Source organism: Lagenorhynchus albirostris, chromosome 2 (genome assembly GCF_949774975.1).
Source record: "Lagenorhynchus albirostris chromosome 2, mLagAlb1.1, whole genome shotgun sequence".
NCBI lineage: Eukaryota > Metazoa > Chordata > Mammalia > Artiodactyla > Delphinidae > Lagenorhynchus > Lagenorhynchus albirostris.
The window spans coordinates 59,005,630-59,023,815 of NC_083096.1; the positions used below are offsets into that span (position 1 = coordinate 59,005,630).

General features: G+C 36.6%; 1 protein-coding gene and 1 long non-coding RNA gene across 4 annotated transcripts in view; one reads left to right on the plus strand and one right to left on the minus strand.

The window, feature by feature from the left end:
- The window catches only part of KIFAP3 (kinesin associated protein 3), a 157,374-nt gene extending 150,483 nt beyond the window's left edge, over positions 1 to 6,891 (plus strand). For all 3 annotated transcript variants that reach the window (XM_060133468.1, XM_060133476.1, XM_060133485.1), the window contains one exon: positions 6,689 to 6,891. In XM_060133468.1, coding sequence (XP_059989451.1) covers positions 6,689 to 6,797 — 109 coding nt within the window. In that variant the 3' untranslated portion in view covers positions 6,798 to 6,891. The remainder of the gene's footprint in view (positions 1 to 6,688) is intronic.
- Positions 4,396 to 16,970, minus strand: LOC132510966 (uncharacterized). The gene is made up of 2 exons (XR_009537476.1): positions 16,778 to 16,970; positions 4,396 to 4,842 (listed from the first exon to the last, which is right to left on the minus strand). It is a non-coding gene; the product is annotated as an uncharacterized LOC132510966 (long non-coding RNA).
- Positions 16,971 to 18,186: the final 1,216 nt, after the last annotated feature.

An 18,186-nucleotide genomic window follows, 5' to 3' on the forward strand; every position in this document is an offset into this window, starting at 1 on the left:
AGACATCGATTATATGAAAAAGCAATGGAAACCACATTCCATCAATGTTAAATATGCTGAGAAGTTTAAATTTGATAAAGCTTGCTTTAAAACTTTGTAAAAGTACGATACTCGGTGATAAAACAAGCTCTCCATCTAGCGGTGGATCTCTAAATTGCAAACATTTAGATCTTGATTTAGTAATACGTCACTATACAAATGTTAGGTATAATTTTATAGGCATTATGTCAGTCAATCCAGACTTCTCTTATTGCTATATATGAATTTCAAGAAAAAATGGTCTCTTCTGCCAGAATAGCCCATCTCTTCCTGTTCAGTACAGGGACAAACTACTTCTACAGTTTGATTTCATCTACATGGAATACTACAGCCTCTTATTTATTTGATGAAACATATCCCCATATTAAAGGGGCAAAAATTGTTTCATTCCAGTTAACTATAACCTCAAATTTTTGGCCAGTTTTGAAGTTCTTTCCCTTCATTCTTAGTTCCCAAATAGTAAATGTATAACTTAAAACTCCATTTCAAAAGAGAAAAGATACCATTTTTTGTCATGAAATGTAGCATATTTGATCATTGTTAGTTCTGCCAGTGCCTCTACAGACTCGCATTACTTCACATATGGACAGCCATAATATTCTTAAATGTTCCCCATCCTTTTGCCTCTCAACCCCTTGTTCCCCAATTATCTTTTTGAAACACAGAAGTAAGTTGTTCTTGGTCCCCTTCTTAAAAACACTGACAGCTCTCCAAAAGTATGTGGTTCTTAGTATGGCATATGAAGAGCTTTTAAAATCTAGTCCTAACCTCCCTTTCTAGCTTTATCTTCTGCTACTGCTTACATTGCAAACCTAAGACTGACCATAACAAATCATTTGCTCTTCTTCAGCCCTTTCTCTTGCTCAGGCTGCCACACCATCAGGAATTATCTCTCTATCGCCACATGTGAAATCCTACTTGTCCTTTAAGATTCATCCATTCATGCAATCAAACACTTTTTGAAATCCCACGCCATGTCAGATACAGCACTAGATGCTGGTGATATAGCAATGAATAAGATAGTCCTTACCATTCATGGTGCTTACAATCTAATAGGAAATGAAGACAAAAAATAAAATGTCAGGAAGTGACAGGTACATTAAAATCAAAGCATTTTCTATAAAGGCTTTCTAGTTCTTGAGATCCTTCTGTAACAATTTGTACATATCTCTAATATACTCTCACATTATTTTATTTGGTCCTATTCTACTCTGTAGTAATTTATAAATGTACTAGGGTAATACAACACATTATTATCAGAATTTTGTTCCGTATTAGTTGCCTCCAATCCATGGTCAGGGACCATGTCTTGTTTATTATCGCCTTCCAAGCAACACATCTTTTTTTTTGACATTGACTTCCAACACTATACTTAACACATTGTAGAAAGTCATGTACTATTTGAATGGATGGGTGGATGGATGTACAAAAGATCACTATTACGTAGACCTAAATTTCCCATGACAAATCATACTTAAGCTGAAATTACTCTGATGATAAATTTATAACCTAGTTGGAAAGGAAGATAAACATACTGATTTTGGTTCTATGATCAGTATATTGGAGTAATTAATAAAAAGAATGAACTGTTCTAGGAGACTGTTACTAAATTATTTCATGCAGTGTTATAATGTCCTGGAGCTGTATCCTCCAAAAAATGTTAAGTCCTTTGACTTAACGATCCCAAAAGAATTCCAGCCTTCAGTATTATCTTATGGATCACAAAGATAGGTAGTTAATAAGTGTCATTGTTCCCTACTTGTAAGTATATTGTCATAAAGGATTTTGTCGTAGGGAGAATAGAATCCCCAAAGAAAGACCCAAGCTAAAAAGATGAAATTCAACATGGTAGTTGTAAGTTATAAATTTCATGTGTGTCTGTATGTATATACACACACAACTATACACACACATATACAGTCAATGTAAGCCATTTTGTGATAATGACTCCTTAAAAATTTTGTTCAGGATCAACACAGTTTTGGCCTACATTAGCAGAGAGTCAGAAATGGGATCTCGTTTTTATCTTCTGTACTGGTTTCAGACCATATCATAAGTACCACATTGTTTTCAGCTTCTTTATTTTAAGGTTAATACTGAAAAAATTGAAATACTTTAGAAAACAAATGATTTTAGAGACCATGTCATGAGGATTGATTAAATGAGAGTTGTGAAATAGTCATATTAAGGAATAATTAGACTTCTTGTATGGTTTGAGAAGGTAGTTCTAGGACTCATAGAACCAGATTTCAGATGGGTGTTAATGAAGAACTTTCTCATAGTTTGGTAAGTCTGTAGAAGGAACGAACTGCCTTGACAATGTAGAGTTATGGAGGTGTTATGACAAGAGCTGTATAGACCCTGTCAAGGATGTTGTGAATGAAAGGGTACACTAGAGTATTTCTAAAAATATTTCCAAGTCAAAGATTCTATGAGCCTATGAAAAGAGAACTTGGCTTGAATGTATCCTTTTTTTTTTCCTGTGTTATTCACTAATATATTCATTATGTGCTTTGCATTCATTTTGCTGACCTGGAAATTTCAAAGAAGAAAAAGACTTGTATTGCTTTTATCTAACTTTAATAAAATAATGATAATACTTTTCACTTATGCAGCACTTTTCACCCAAGGATTTCAAAGGGCTTTACAAATATGCACTAATTAAGCCTCACAAACAGCCAGAGGTAGGTGATTTTCTTTCCTTTCTACAGGAATGTCAATTCTGACACAGAAGTTTAATCAGAGCCTCGGAGTGCCTAGGATTCCTTACTGGCTGCCATTCCCTTTGTAATATGCTGCATGTGAAGCATCACTTGTCATGTCTGGATTTCTTTTTTTCACCCTTCTCTGAATCATCTCAAGTTTAGAATTCTAATGAATGATGTTGAAAATTTGTTTGAAGCCTTGTAAATATTACAGAAAACTTAGTCTTCTGCTTGCTGAATGCTAATTAGATTTCTAAATGTTTGTTTAAAAATAAAACCTAGGTGTGGTTTTATATTTGTTGTTGAATTTTAAATATATATTTTTTACTTATAAAGAATTTGTCATTTTTTCTAAGTACCCCAAAATCATTGTTCTTAGGACATAAAAGTTAATGGCAGATGGATTTGGGGGCCTTACCTTTCCTAGTTGTCTTTTCACAACAAACAGTGACCATTTTCTTTAGACTAGAATTATATATTTTCAAGAAGCAGTATTGCATTTTGGTATTTTTCTAATTTAAAGGTCCAAAATATATCTAGACATTGAGGATAAAGGTTAAATGACGCTACATAATTAGTCTTGTAAAGAAAAAGTGGTCTAGTAGTAGCATATTCTACTCGAAAGGGACACACAGCTTTTTTATATAGTTTAGGAGTACCAGGAAGAGAATATGTGCGTATGGAGACACACATGCAGTGTTGGATTAAATTCCAATATAAATAGCCAAATATACAAACTCTTCTCTGAAGCAGGATGGTCACACAGGGCACGAGCAGGTACAGCATATCACAACTTAGTTTCTGTTGGTTCTGAGGGTCCCTGTTGAGGGCATGCAAGTGGCTTTAATACTGTGTACTCTAAGTCAAGTCTTAGTGGATCAGGAAAGGACAATTTTTGCTGTGATACTTCCTTTTATATTCACGTTTCTGTCCCCTTCCAGAAGAATTTATATAATCCATCTGCTTCTGTTGGGAAAACTTACATTAGGCTCTCCTGGTTTGAACCAGATTCAGCATTAACAAGGCTACATCCTTATCCCAAGGGAGAAAGTAGAGTAAGAGTTCACATGTCCCAGAAGAATATCTATCTCCAGGTTTTAACAGCCTGAAAAGTCCAATTTCCTCACTATATTAGAACCAAATGAGAGACTAAAGAATCAAACTATTCTGTATCAGAGTGAATTTTATTTAAAAGATATTAATTGTAGGGATATGGTTGATCTTTCATGATACAAAAGGATATAGAACTTAGAGTACCACCAGAGTACCCACACTGGTCATAATGTTTCACATATTCTTTAAACAGCGATTTGATCTATGATACATGATGGATAATTCCAGAAAAGCTCATTTTAAGAGTTGGTCTCAAATTCTCCTATTTGAAAAATTTCCCCATATGATATTTATGGAAGTTCACAAAAATTTGGTTTTTACATTGTAATACAGAAGTCTCTGGGTTAACTATTGAGTGCATAAATAGAAGTTTATTGCAGTAAACCTGCAGGCTCAGAAAACTCAAACTCAACAGTGTTCAAGATTTGGTCTTACTTTCACTGACTTGGGGATGCATATTCTTACCAAAAATTGTGACTAACATATTTTTTAAAAATCCATTTGTCAATTTACAATGAAAGTATAACCAGCAGGCAGATCAGATATGTCTTAAGTTTATTCTTTACCCTGTTGGCAAGCCATATGAGAAAACAGTAATCAGAAATTTGTTTATTGGTCATAGAAATTAAAAAGTTTTGCAGTTTGAATGTGTAATAACTTTAGACTCAGAACCTTTGTTAATGCCCCTTCCTCAATGAGGACAAGCCTGCCAAAAAGGTCATATATTCCTGATGGTGTTATACGTCACCCCAAGGGATTGCTTGGGTTGGTTCCACTACAGCATTGCCTCTGAGGAGCTCCTTGTTCTGTGCCAACATGGCTGACAGACACCCTTCTCAGTACCGTCATCTTCTTTTAGGTAGAATTACAGTCATATTGTTCCTCTGTGAGATGTTCTGTTTTGAAGGTACTTTCGCATATTTCTTCACTGATCAACCATATGCCTCTTGTTTCCAAGTTCTTAAAAGAGATCTCACCACAGCCCCTAGATTAATAAACAAAGACAAAATTAACTTGAGTTTTACCGAAGTCTGCTGCTATTCAGCCTCAGAAGAGATGCTAAAACATGTAAAGAGTGGCTGAAGGCAGGTAATAAGTAGAAAGCTGAAAAAGGAAGGAGCTGAAATCCACAAGCTCTATAGTCATCCTTTATATAACTGAGAGTTGTTTAGATACATGAGTATTTGTTAGCCTTAGTGCTTCAACAGAAAATTTTTCAATGGCCAACTTTTCCTCTAATTTTAAACTGATACAGGTGTGTCTTAGTCGTGGGCTCCATTAATTTCTAAAACATCTTTAAAGCTACCTCTAGAGTAATATTTCCCTTCATCAGAAAATTTAATCTTTCTTTCCATGGGACCAAAGTAGGAAAAGCATACTTGTATTTTGCCATTTCAAAATAAAATTCAGACTTAAAACTTTCAAACAACTTTTAGAAATTACAGACACAGTTTTTGATATAGAAGGAACCCAAAAGTTTGATTTGTCCAGGATCGTTCACTACAAATGCTAACCTAAACCTTATATTTCAGAAATTCCATTCCCCTAAGAGGTAGATTCACATGAATTATATGCCCTTTACTTTTAGTATTTAATCCTATTCCAACACACACACACACACACACACACACACACACACACGCACACAAATTATTTAAAACCTTAACATTTTAATCGTTACTTCTAAAGCGTTTTAACTTAATCTCACTTTGAGTTGTGAGAAGAAATCAGTGCCTGTATGAATATATTTTTTAATCATATTGAGATTTTGCTGATAAAGGGAAAAGTATCTTTCCATCTAGCATTATCTGGAATAATCTTAAATCATTTAAATATATTTATTTTTTCAAAGCTTACATTTCTGGGTTATAAATAATTTCTTTTGATTGGAAATAAGCTCACTAGCATTCACTGCATGCGCTATGCATGAGCATGTTATAGCTGCCATATTTGCCTGGCAAAATAATATCTTGTCATTTCGCTAAGTGTTTAATAATTCTCTGACTCTTTAAAAGTACTTTTTCTTCTAAATGTATTAATAGATGAAAGAAGAATTTTTAAAGTAACATCAGTTTATCCGTGTTTCAATCCACCTTTTTAACTCTGAAGGTTATCTTTGGGCTTCTGTTATTTCCATAGAATAAATTTATCATTTATAAATTTATAATTATAAATTTGTAATCCAGAATTTATAATTTGCTTGCTGTAACTCAAAACATGTACTATTTAGTAATTTTTTTGCATTGAGGAGTCAGAAGAAGAATTTGCATATCAAATCTGGCTAACTTTCAAATTTTGTAAAATTCTTTGTCTTCTTTTAGTCATAGCCTTATGGTATGATTTGGCTCAAGTGAGAGTTTACTGCTAAAACTCAATTGCATGTCCTTACTAATAGTGGATTAATCCTATGAAATAGAGATCTTATTATAAATAACAAAACTCACTTTACTACAGTTTTAATTTTATCATTCCCTAGCAGTGTATTACTGATAGTTGCTAACATGTAAAATATTTTCACATTCTGGCATAAACGCCATGGTATGAGTGTAATTCATTAAAACGTTTCTGATCTCTCTTTCTCTTTGTCTTGAATGGTACCTGATGACAGAGGTTTTCAACATTTTTAACAGAAGTTATTAGAATTAAATATTTATTAAACACATTTTTATGACTACAGTAATTTAAAGAAGAAAAAAAGTTAATGATAGCCAGCCACATAAGTCACTTTTGCTGCTAGGAAGAGAATTTTGGAGGTATAAAGTTCCAGGCCTCTTCTTTGACCTGCATTGGAATGAAAAATATAATAGATTATTCCTTTTTTCTCTTTTTAGCCTTGGAATGGATGGCTTTGGCCAATCGGTTGGCATTCTTGGACGCCCTGCCACAGCTTATGGATTCCGCCCTGATGAACCTTACTACTATGGCTATGGATCTCGATAAAGTCATCCCTCTCCATCTGTGCTCTCAGCTTAGAAGAGATCTGTGTGGGTTGGGTTAACTTTGAATCTTGGCCTAATAATGCATGTTGATACTATTGCGGGTCTGTGTTTCTTTTTACTTTTCCATACTGTTAGCTGCAGGTTAACTTCGACCCCTTCCGTCCTGTGTTAAGTACAGTTGATGCTTGACACTGTTCACTCATCAAACCACATCCTGATGCCGAATAATATTTACCATGAGACTCAAAAGTGAATGCTGAAAAGCAACTAGACTGGAAAACAAACACTACATTATGTACATTAATTGACTAATTTAATTTCTATTAAAAAGAAGCATAAAGTACAAATGAATTAGCAAAAGTCATGTGTTTCTATTTAATGTGTTTTATTAGGAGTTACATGCTTATGTAGAGTGCATATAATTTTTTTTTCCTGTCCTTTTTTTCCCCTTATAAACTCTTAAGTATTTCACGTGATATGTGCTACCTTTAAAATTTATAAAAAGAGTATCACCTTTTTATTTCATGCCATGTGCCTGAAACGTTGCTTCCCAAAGTTATTAACTATGATTTTTTGATTAACAGTGGAACATATGCCATAATTATGTTATATGTGAGTAGAGTTTCTTCAGCAATTAATTCAAATTAATTTTGTCTTTCTGATTTTTATACAGAAAACCTAGGACATCTATTAGTATACATGAAACTAGATTGGCATTGGGTTTTTTAATTTTATTATTCATGAAGTCTAAAATATGGAAAAGCTAATTATGTCTCACTGAAGAAAACTAAGGAACAAAATATTTTGCTCACTTAGATACCCGTTTCCCATTTGTTCACTTGTTTTTACAAGATTTAGGTAGTAAGAAATGGAAAGACATAATAATGAGTTGTGAAAATAACTCATGCATGTTATAGTATGGAAATATTTACTTGAAAAACAGAGCAAATTAAATAATTACAATCTACAGATATTTCCTTGAGCGCCTGCTGTGGAAGAAATTATATGAGGCTTTGAAGTAAATACATAGATCAAAGACAAGAATTTAAAATCTCATTGGTCTACTATACTAGTTATTGGGCTTCATTTATATTTTAAGCATAGAATAGTAGAGCTGGAAAGGACCTTTGAAATAATTCAGTCCATCTATTTATTTGGGAAACCAATCCCATAGAGATTTAAAATATAGTCAACAGATATTAACTACCTGCTATGTATAAGGAAGTATATCATGCTCCTTAGGGAATAAGTGAATCTAAGATATGATCTGTGTCTTTGAACTCACAACCCAATTGATCCTTCTGAAAACATGTATTTGTCTTGGTTTCTATTTTAACTATAGAATATTAAAGCTGGAAAGGGCCTTAGAAACCCTATCAAACTCTTTCAGTTGGAAAAACCATGCCAGGAGAAATTAAATGACTTCCCCAAGCTTATGTAGTTAGTCTTTGACATAACCTGTCTTCATGCTTCCAATTCAGTAACCTCAATTAGTAAGTATCGTGCCTTATTACTTGTCATATGTACAAAGTATAAATACAAATAAGTGACATTATTAGAAAGATAAAGCAAACATTCTATAACTTAACTTCCTTCATACCATTATAAACTGATTTAGGAAGAACATCCACAACAATTCATAACATTTCCAGGGCTGGTCTCCAGGGTTTACATGCACATACACATTCTCCCTGTATATTTTTTTCATTATTTTAGGACTTCACAGAATTAGAAATTGTGATCTTTCCACTCAAGCATGGGCTGATTTACCTTTGCATTATTTATGAAGGAAAATTTTACTAAAGGAATAAGGAAGAATATCTAAAATTCTTACATACTTCAGAGAACAAAAGGTTTTGGCCTTGGGCACTTTTAGAAATACTATTTATATGTAAGTCAGATATCCTGGACTTACCAGATTTTGTCTACAAATTAAAGTCATGTTTACTTTAAGAGCTAAATTGCCATGGCCTCAAGCCATAGTTTATAGCTGGAAATTATTTCTTCTCAAGAGTTTTCTGCCGTGTCTGAGAGTTCCCTAAGGCGCTTTCTCACATGGGGCCAAGAATAGGTTCCTCATGTTTTGTTTCCTCCCCTTGTCCCTACACTGCTTCCTCTAGGTTGTTCATCTTCATGAGATCACAGCTGCCCTCTTCTTGGGAGAGCCACCACTACATTCACTCAGGACTTGGGGAAGAGAACACTGCTCCACCCTTTCCTAGCCCCTTCCATATGTGTGACACACCTATTGCTTAATTCTGCACAGCACAATAGAACTGAAGCCATATATCCTGTCATGACTTTACAGAAACCTCAGAAATGGTAGATGAGGTACATCACACAAAATAACTTGCTACTATTACTAATTGTAGCTACGATCAGAGGTTACAGTCACTAGGCTCTCACTTGGTGTTATGTTGCAGGGCTTACTCCGTGCCACCAGAAATATGCCAAGAATCTTTAGGACTCAAAGACTAAGCCAAATTGTCAGAAGGTCTCAGAGAAAAGAGGATGCTTTTTCTTCAACCCAATTGAAGGCCTATTTTTCAGAGTCTTTGTTTCTTGTTACAAGATTTTTTATTAGCTGCCTGATCTTCAGGATTTTAAAGACCTTGCATATTTTAAGTCATGAAACAGAGAAAAAGAGAGAAATATAAATTGATCTTCCTACTTTTTGCCAAGTGGTACCTGGAGGGTTTTTTCCAAATCTAGCCAATTTGTCCTGGTTATTGGCAAATCTTCCCAAATTCTATCATTGAGGATACATCAACGTTTTTAGTGAGGTGAGTTTGTCCTTTTGTGTCTTTGTTGCTAGTTTAATGAGAATTTGGAAAATATGGTGTCTCCTCAGATATCTAAAATCCCACATACACATTCTAGCCAGGTACCTGACAGTCTACTAGATTGAAGGGATAACATTAAGCTTCAATATATGTTCTCTATGGAGTATAGCAGAACCTCCCGACTATTTGGGATAAAGACTTGCATGAAATAGAGAGGCATTAAACAATAGAATTAATAACACTGAGAAAAATCAGTGATAAAGAAAAATTTGATAAGCTCTCTGAGAAGGCAGAAGAAAATAACATAGATTAAATAATATATAAAAAATAATATAGAAGATAAAAATCAGAGCACCAATATTTGGCTGGTTGGTTTTCCAAGAAAAGAGTTTTTGTTTTTTTAAGGTACAGGAATAACAGCCAAAGATAATAGAAGAAAATATTACTGAGCTGAAAAGGATTTTTATCCCTGCAATATGTGAACCATTTTTTAAAATGGATACTGACATCTATTTTGACATAGAGAAGTTCTTGATAAAAATGAATTAAAATTTCCATAAGAATCCTGAAAAGAAAGACAAAATACCTTCAGAGAAATTGACTGCCCTTAGACTTTTGACATTAAGTGGCAGAAGATAGTGGAGTCTGATCCATAAGGTGGTTTCAGTGAGATTTAGAACTCAAAAATACCATACTTGATCAATTTCTTTCTTCTTTTTTCTGTTTTGTTTGTTCTGGGTTTTTTTTAATTTGTTTATTTTAGTTTTTTGTTTTGTGAAGGAGATGGATATTCTTAAGTGAGAAAAATCTCATAGGAAAACAAAATGGCCTATATGGTCTGAGCCTTTTGTAAAGAGAAATCTCCCCTAAAAATTCAAACATGTTTGAACATCTTTGAACGTGGAGTTCAAACTTATACTATCTGTATAGTATTGGAAACCCTGGAGCACCTGGCAGAAACAAACGCAAATCTCCAGAGAAATATACCTTCAACCCAGGTTTCACAGGATTCTCACAGATGGAGATCAACTGAACATGCGCTCACATGGAAAGATTACAAAGCACATGAGGAAAGAAGCCACAATGAGAGAGAAAGCAGAGACAACAAACAAAAAGGCACCTTCCCCCAGCAGATATTGGAATTTTCATACAGAGAATATGTTTAAATGTGTTTAAAATATTTAAAGAAAGGGGATGTTAAACATGGTCAAGAAATAAAAGACAAATGGGAAACTAGAAATATATTGATATTTCAAGTTCAATGGGTGAGTTAAATTAGACACAGTTGAGTAAGATAATAAAGTTAGATTTTTGAAAAAGTAGCCAGAATGTATGAGTTATAAAGATATAGGAATATAAGCAATTATGGGACATCAAATATAGGTGGAAAGTTCTAGAAGAAGAGAATAAAGGGATGAGGCAATACTTGAAGAAATAATTTTCTAAAATAACAAAAGATGAATATATCTTCAAAATGAGTGTCTTAGTCTGTTTAAACCACTAAAACAATACCACAGACTGTATGGGTTATAATCAACAAGCATTTCTTTCTCACAGGAAGTCCAAGATCATGGTGTTGGCAAATTTGGTGTGGTGGCTAGTAAGGACCCACTTTCTGTTTCATAGATGACACCTTCTGCGTCTTCACATGATGAAAGAGGATAAGGGATCTCTTTGGAGCCTCTTTTATAAGAGCACTAATCCCATTCATGAGGGCTCCACCCTCATGACCTGAGCACCTTCCAACAACTCTATTTCCTAATATCAACCCACCTTGAGGGTTAGATTTCAACATATGATTTGTGCAGGGGCACAAACATTCAGGTCACAGCAATGAGGAAGAACACCAAATCTGAAGACAGGAAACACACACACACATATAGATGTACCAGCATGAAACTGAAGCATATCAAAGAAAAAGAAGAAAAAATCCAGAGAGAAAGAAAATTTACAAAGATACTATAATTGGGCTGACAATGATGGAAGCAAATAGCCAGTAGAAGAATATCTTCAATGAGTTGATAGAAAATAACTGGTCACCTATAATTGTATATTCAGTTAAACTCATTCCAGTATAAAAGGAGATTGAGTAAACATAAGCAAGCTTCTGGTTTTGCCAGCAATCCTTGGCATTCCTTGGCTGGTAAATGCAGCACTCCAGTACCATCACTATCTTCCTTCTGTGTCTTCACATCATCTTCCCTCTGCATGTCTGTCTCTGTGTCCAAATTTCCCCTTCCTATAAGAATACCAGTCATATTGGATTAGGGTCCACCCAAAGATCTTATTTGAACTTGATTACCTCTCTAAAGACCCTATTTCCAAATAAGGCCACTTTGAGGTACTGGAGTTAGGACTTCAACATATATTTTGGAGGGGAGGCAATTCAACCCATAACAATATGCATATGCTGAAGAGTGTAGGAATAAGTTTCCTTTGTCCCACTGATGTTTTATAATCTCTGCTCGCCAAATTGCTCGAAACCAGTGATAAACAGAATATCTTAAAAGCAGGCAGAGGTTCAAAAAAAATAGACACGTAGAGTGGATCAAAGATGAAGATGGCAGCAAATTTCTCATCAGAAACAATGTAAACAGGGAGACAGTGGAGCACTATCTTTAACAGTAATGAGAGGATAAATTGTCAACCTAGAATTCTATACCCAGTGAAAATGCTTTCCAAGAATGAAGGTGAGAAAAGACATGTTCAGGCATACAAAAGCTGAAAGAAGTTATCACCAGCAGAGCCACACTACAAACGTTAAAGGAAGTCTTTCAGGCAGAAGAAAAAATGATACCAGATGAAATATGGATCTCCACAAAAAAACTAAGAGCACTGAAAAAGGTAGCTAAGGGGCAAATATTTCCTATCTTCCTCGTGTTGGACTTAGAAGCTCCTACCATAAATCACTTATGGCATGGGGTGTGGGGGAGGAGGATAGGTAAAGGAAGGGAAAGGAGGAAGAAAGGAACAGAGGAGGAAACAACAGGAGGAGGAGGTAAAAGAGAAGAATGTCTGCTTAGTATTAGGCTAGTGAAAGGCTATGTGACTGACTTTGGCTCTCCAGAAGAATCTTAATTTTCCTATCAGGCATTTTCTCAGGAAAATTAATTTCTTCTCACAAAGAGCAAATAATCACATCAGACTACAGAGTTCTGCCCCAGCTCATGTTTGAGATGATTCTCTTTCTCACCCATTAGTAGGAGTAAAATGATGCTTGCTCAAACTCCATCGAATAATTTCGCTAGTTCAGTGGATCTCAAACATTAGCTTACATGAGAATCAAGTGGAGGGCTTCCCAGACCACATTTCTGGGCCATATCCCAGTATTTCTGATTCAGTAGGTCTGGGATGGGGCCCCAAATTTTGCATTTCTAATAAGTCCCCTAGGTGATGGTGCTGCTTCTGATACAAGGACCACACTTTTGAGAACCATTGCATTAGTTCATAGGGTGGGTACTATTTTTTATACCAGTATGCATTCAATAGAATCACCTGAGGAGTTTTTAAAAAATTCAGGTACCCAAACTCCAGCTCAAACCAATTAAATAATAATCTCTGGGACAGGAGCCCAAGAATCATGGTTTAAAAGTTCCTCTGGGTGATTTTAATGTACAGCTAGCGTTGATAATCACTGATTTACAGGAAACCAGTAAATATGCAGGGACTCCCACATGGAGCATGTTTTAAATGGCTGTGTGCACGTCCATCCACCTAAGTTATAGGTTGTGGATGAGTAGGGATGTTGTGAGCATGAAATTCCTGTGCTGGTAGATAACTATATCTGTAACACTTATTGCAGCACATGTGGCAGATGCTGATGTTTTGATGCTCCTATAGTTATTATATGTAATTCAGGCACCAAGACACAGGGATTCTGCTTCCACATAAAGCAGCCACAGCAAAAAGCACCAGCCTGAAAACCTACAAACACACAATGCAGTATACACAAAACCAACTGCCCTAATGGTCATCACAAATTGGGGTTGAGTTGCACAACTGGTCATAAATATTGTCATTGTCTCTGGATACAAGTGTAGGGCAGTAAGTCAATACTGCTTCTTGCCACCTACATCAGAAGTCCTTAGAATCCATCTACCATGTTCCCTCGGAAATAGTACCCTAGGAACACAATCCTAGGACCTATTTGTAGTATCTGTCAAGCTGGGACACCAAATTAGAATATATTTGGTTGGCTTTCACTAGTTTAGATCCCAATTTTTACATGTCAGTTACTTATAAGGGTGGTGCCCAACTCCCAGGATGTTGTCTGAACCCACCTTCCTAATACTTCCATGAAAAGAATCAGTGATGGATAGAACTCCTGTTGCCTCAGTTTTCCTTTTTACAGGCTCAGGGTTCAGGTTGCAGCATCTATTTCAAAGAGTTGCTATATTTAGAAACTTCTTCCTCATCAACTGAGTATCTACATATAACACCAGTGCTTGTGATTGTTTTCCTACACCGGTTTCCCTTTAATTACCTAGCCATTTTGTTTTCATCTCTTTGACTGTAGGTTAGTCCATTATTTATAGCCCACCAGCCACGTGGCTTCCTGTGCTGTCTGTATTGAGATTGCGTGGAGCTAAGCATATTGTGCCAATTAGCTTAGTCCTTCTACAAGGGAATCATCAGAGGGAAGCAAGAAGCCTAGTGTTTAACCTAATTCCAGGTTATGGTGGCATTGCTATCCTTGACCCACAAGTAGTCTTTGTGTTTCCTCTGTTCATCCTGCCAGTGTTGTTTATTTTTAGCAGAGGCTCCCCTCTGATCTCAATTGACCTAGCCATCCCTCAGAATAGGAGAGGACCAGTGTTTGTCTTGCCACCTGCTTGTGAACGTAATAGTTTGGCCCTTTCCTTAAAGCACCATTGTCATTTTAATCAGACCAGGATCTAGGCCATCATTCTGGACTGTTCAGAGTTTTAACTGATCCAAAGTATAATTAGAAGCTTTGCTGCTATGGCTGTAGGCACCAGACCCATGAGAGCTTTCAATTCACATAGGTCCAACTAGATAGAAAGTGGTTGTTTTTCTAAGGATATGAATTTGTCTATGTCCCCTGAAATTCCTTACATCAAAATCCCACTGGTGGCTGCTGCTCTTTTCCTGACCCTACAGGGATCATCCTGAGATCTAAGATCCAAAGCCCACAGTGAGTAATACCACTAAAGAAAATTCTGGGACAGATAGAGTCAGCTATTTTTAATTGGTCTCATATCATTCAGAGTTTGATCAGGAAAACAGAACCACTCTGAGTGATATAGCATATGGAATTTATTACAGGAATTAGACTTTATATAGTTGTGGGAGCCAATAGAGAAGTCTATGAAAAACTGCTTCTTCTTAGTTGTGCAGGGTTTGAAGTTGCTATAGGTCAGCTGAACTAGCAGTTGGGAATGGAATAGAGAACACTCCTGGGGAGCAAATCTAGGCCTTAACTAAGGAACACTCCCTGACCCCAAAGTAAAAGGAATTAGCAAATGCGCCTGGCAGGATTTCAGATTTGCCATGAACCAACAATTCCCACTGCTACCCTTTTTGAGTAGGAGTGTCCTTTGTGGTTATCCTGTCCCTGTCTCACCACTGCATATTGGGTGGGAGTAGACGGGTGATGTGGCAGATAACTTATTTCAGTTCACAAGTCTCTGAATCAAGAGAAGCCGTAATAGAGGAGAACCTGAAAATCACACCCAAGGAGCCTCATCCTCACCTGAATATGATTTTGATGAGAAGCTCCTGTACTTCAAGCCGGAGCCTAATGCCATAATGGTAGGTGACTTTTGGGGGCAAAATTAAGTATATTTTGTATGTGGACAGAGTATAAATAATGTGGTCATACAGCTATGTGTATTGATTGAGAAAGATGGCCATGGTATTTTTCTGCTCCTCTCAACGTGAGACGGACTCTGTTTCTTCACTTCTTGAATTTGGGCTCACCTTGTATCTTGCTCTGACCAATACAATGTGGCAGAAATGATATGCGAGTTCTAGGGCCTGCACCTCAAGAAGGCTTGCAGCTCCTGCCTTTGCCCTTGTAGAATGCTCCCTGAGACTGACATGCTGTGAAAATACTTGGAGCCCAAACATCCCAGCTGTCTCAGCTGAGCTGCCCACCCCAACCCTGCTGACATATCACCAAAACTCAGTTATGTGAAGGAGCCCAAGTAAGTCCAGAAGAAGGACCTCCCAATCAACCAAAAAACTGAAAAATGATAAATTGATGTTGTTTTAAGCCTGTGAGTTTTGGGCTGATGTGGCCGATTGTGTTTTCCAATGATGGCCCCTCTGATATATCCCATCCCACGCGCTCATCTAACAAAGTGATATTGACACTCCCCCCATCTAGTAATGGAGTCTATGTCCCCTCCCCTTGAGCCTGGGTTTCAACCAACTGCGTTAAGCCGAAGTGTTGCTACATGACTTCCTAGGCTGTCATAAAAGTACTTTCACTTCTGCCTTGTTCTCTTGGAACCAGCTGCCATGCCGTGAGAGGGTCCAGCCACATGGAGAGGCCAGGTATAGGGGTTGCAGGAGATGGTCCCATCTGAGGTCCCTGCAGACAGGTAGGTTCAACAGCTAGAGGTGAATAAGCCTTCAGAGGATTCCAGCCTCCCCCGCCCCCCCTGCCCTCAAACCCCCGCAGAGGACACCACATGAGCCAAGATGAGCTGCCCTGCCAAGCCCTGCTCAAACCCTTACAGATTTGTGAGCAAAAAGAAAAATAATGTTGCTGTTTGAAGCTCTTAAATTTGTGATGGTTTGCTATGCAGCAATTGATAACTGATATAAATTATATCAGAGAGTGATATATATAAAGGCCTATAAAAATGCTTCAAATCACAAGTACTAAGACTTCCTTAAACCTTTCGCTTTCTCTCCACATCTACTACCAGCACTAGTATTTTGCACAGATAGGAAGACTGTGAGTCCATGAGAGTTGTTACCTAAATGAAGAACAATCAAGAACAACAACATACCACCCTGTAGAGTGACTATTTTAATTCATTTCCCAGCAAAGTTATCAATTCCTATAAATCATGATCTCTCAAGGCCATTTAGAAATATTTTGATTACCAGAGGTCCAACATACGGGGCTTTGCAGTATAAAATACTTGTGTGTGATCCTCATGACTGCTCAATATAGAAACCCTGCAGTTGATTAACTTGTGAGAAGAAATGTTTAGCACGTACTTACCTTCCTCTACTCTTTTCTCCTCCAGGCCCCTTAATCTTGTTTGGCTGGTAGTTTGGGGAACTGAAGTAAGTGAATCTGGAATCTGGAAGTTGGTAACTGCTACTTAAAAGCAAAATAAATACCTCTTATGAGGTCAGTTCTTTTTCCTCCTTACCGGCAAGTTACCAGTTTCTCAAGTCTGCTGCTGTGTCATCAGCACTGGGCTAGGGCGTGATTGTGAAATTGAACCCCAGAGAGCATGAATATTATTGTTTGCACCAGGTGGAACGTGGAGCTGCACATTAAGGCCTAGAGTCCAGGAGGGCAAGTTAAAGAGGCATTGAAACTTCTCAGTTTAGCTTAACTTTCAGGGCTCATTTATTTCCAATCCTGGGCTGAAGGAATCCATTTTAATTCAGTGATTTCAGAAAGGAGACCCCTAATTTTGGAAAGGAGCTCAAAGGGATCTGCAAACCCCAGAAATGCAGTGAAATACTTTGAAAATGGAAGCCCAGCCTATCAATCATATCTCATTGAAATCAGTTAAGTCTAACCACTTGCTTTGTTTTTTAACATTCCTAATGTTGTCTTTATGACTATCCTCAATTAATTTTCTATTTTTGTCACACTTGACTTTTAGTAACGTAGAATATGACATAAGGCACCTACCGATACAGAGTTCCCTTTTGTTACAACTGCTGACAACAATTTGATGAGTATGATATCCATCCTCCTTCATGTGCAGGTTTGTGCATGCTCACACATTATATGGGCATTTTTAATTGAGAAAAAATTCACACACCATAAAAGGCCATTTTAAAATGTACAATTCAGTGGTTATTAATATAGTCATCAGTTGTGCAACCATCACCACTATCTGATTCCAGAACATTTTCATCAACCTGAAAAGAAACCCTGTACCAATTAGCATTCACTCCCCCTTCCCCTCTACCTCCAACCCATGGCAACCACTAATCTACTTTCTGTCTCTGTGGATTTACCTGTCCTGGATATTTCATATAAATGGAATCATAATATATGGGCTTCTGTGTTTGGCTTCTTTTACATAGAATAAAGTATTCACAGTCCTGTATGTTCTAGTATGTGTCAGCACAGATCTTCCTCGACTTACCATGGGGTTACATCCAGATAAACCCATCATAATTTGAAAATATCATAAGTGGAAAATATATTCGATGCACTTAACCTACTGACGATCACAGCTTAGCCTAGCCTGCCTTATACATGCTCAGAACACTTACATTAGCCTACAATTGGGCAAAATCATCTAACACAAAGCCTATTTTATAATAAAGTGTTGAGTATCTCATGTAATTTATTGAATACTGTACTGATGTAAGACTACAAGAGCTTCCAATCTAAGTTTACATTTCAGTTCCTTATTCCTTTATTAAATTATCTTTAAAATT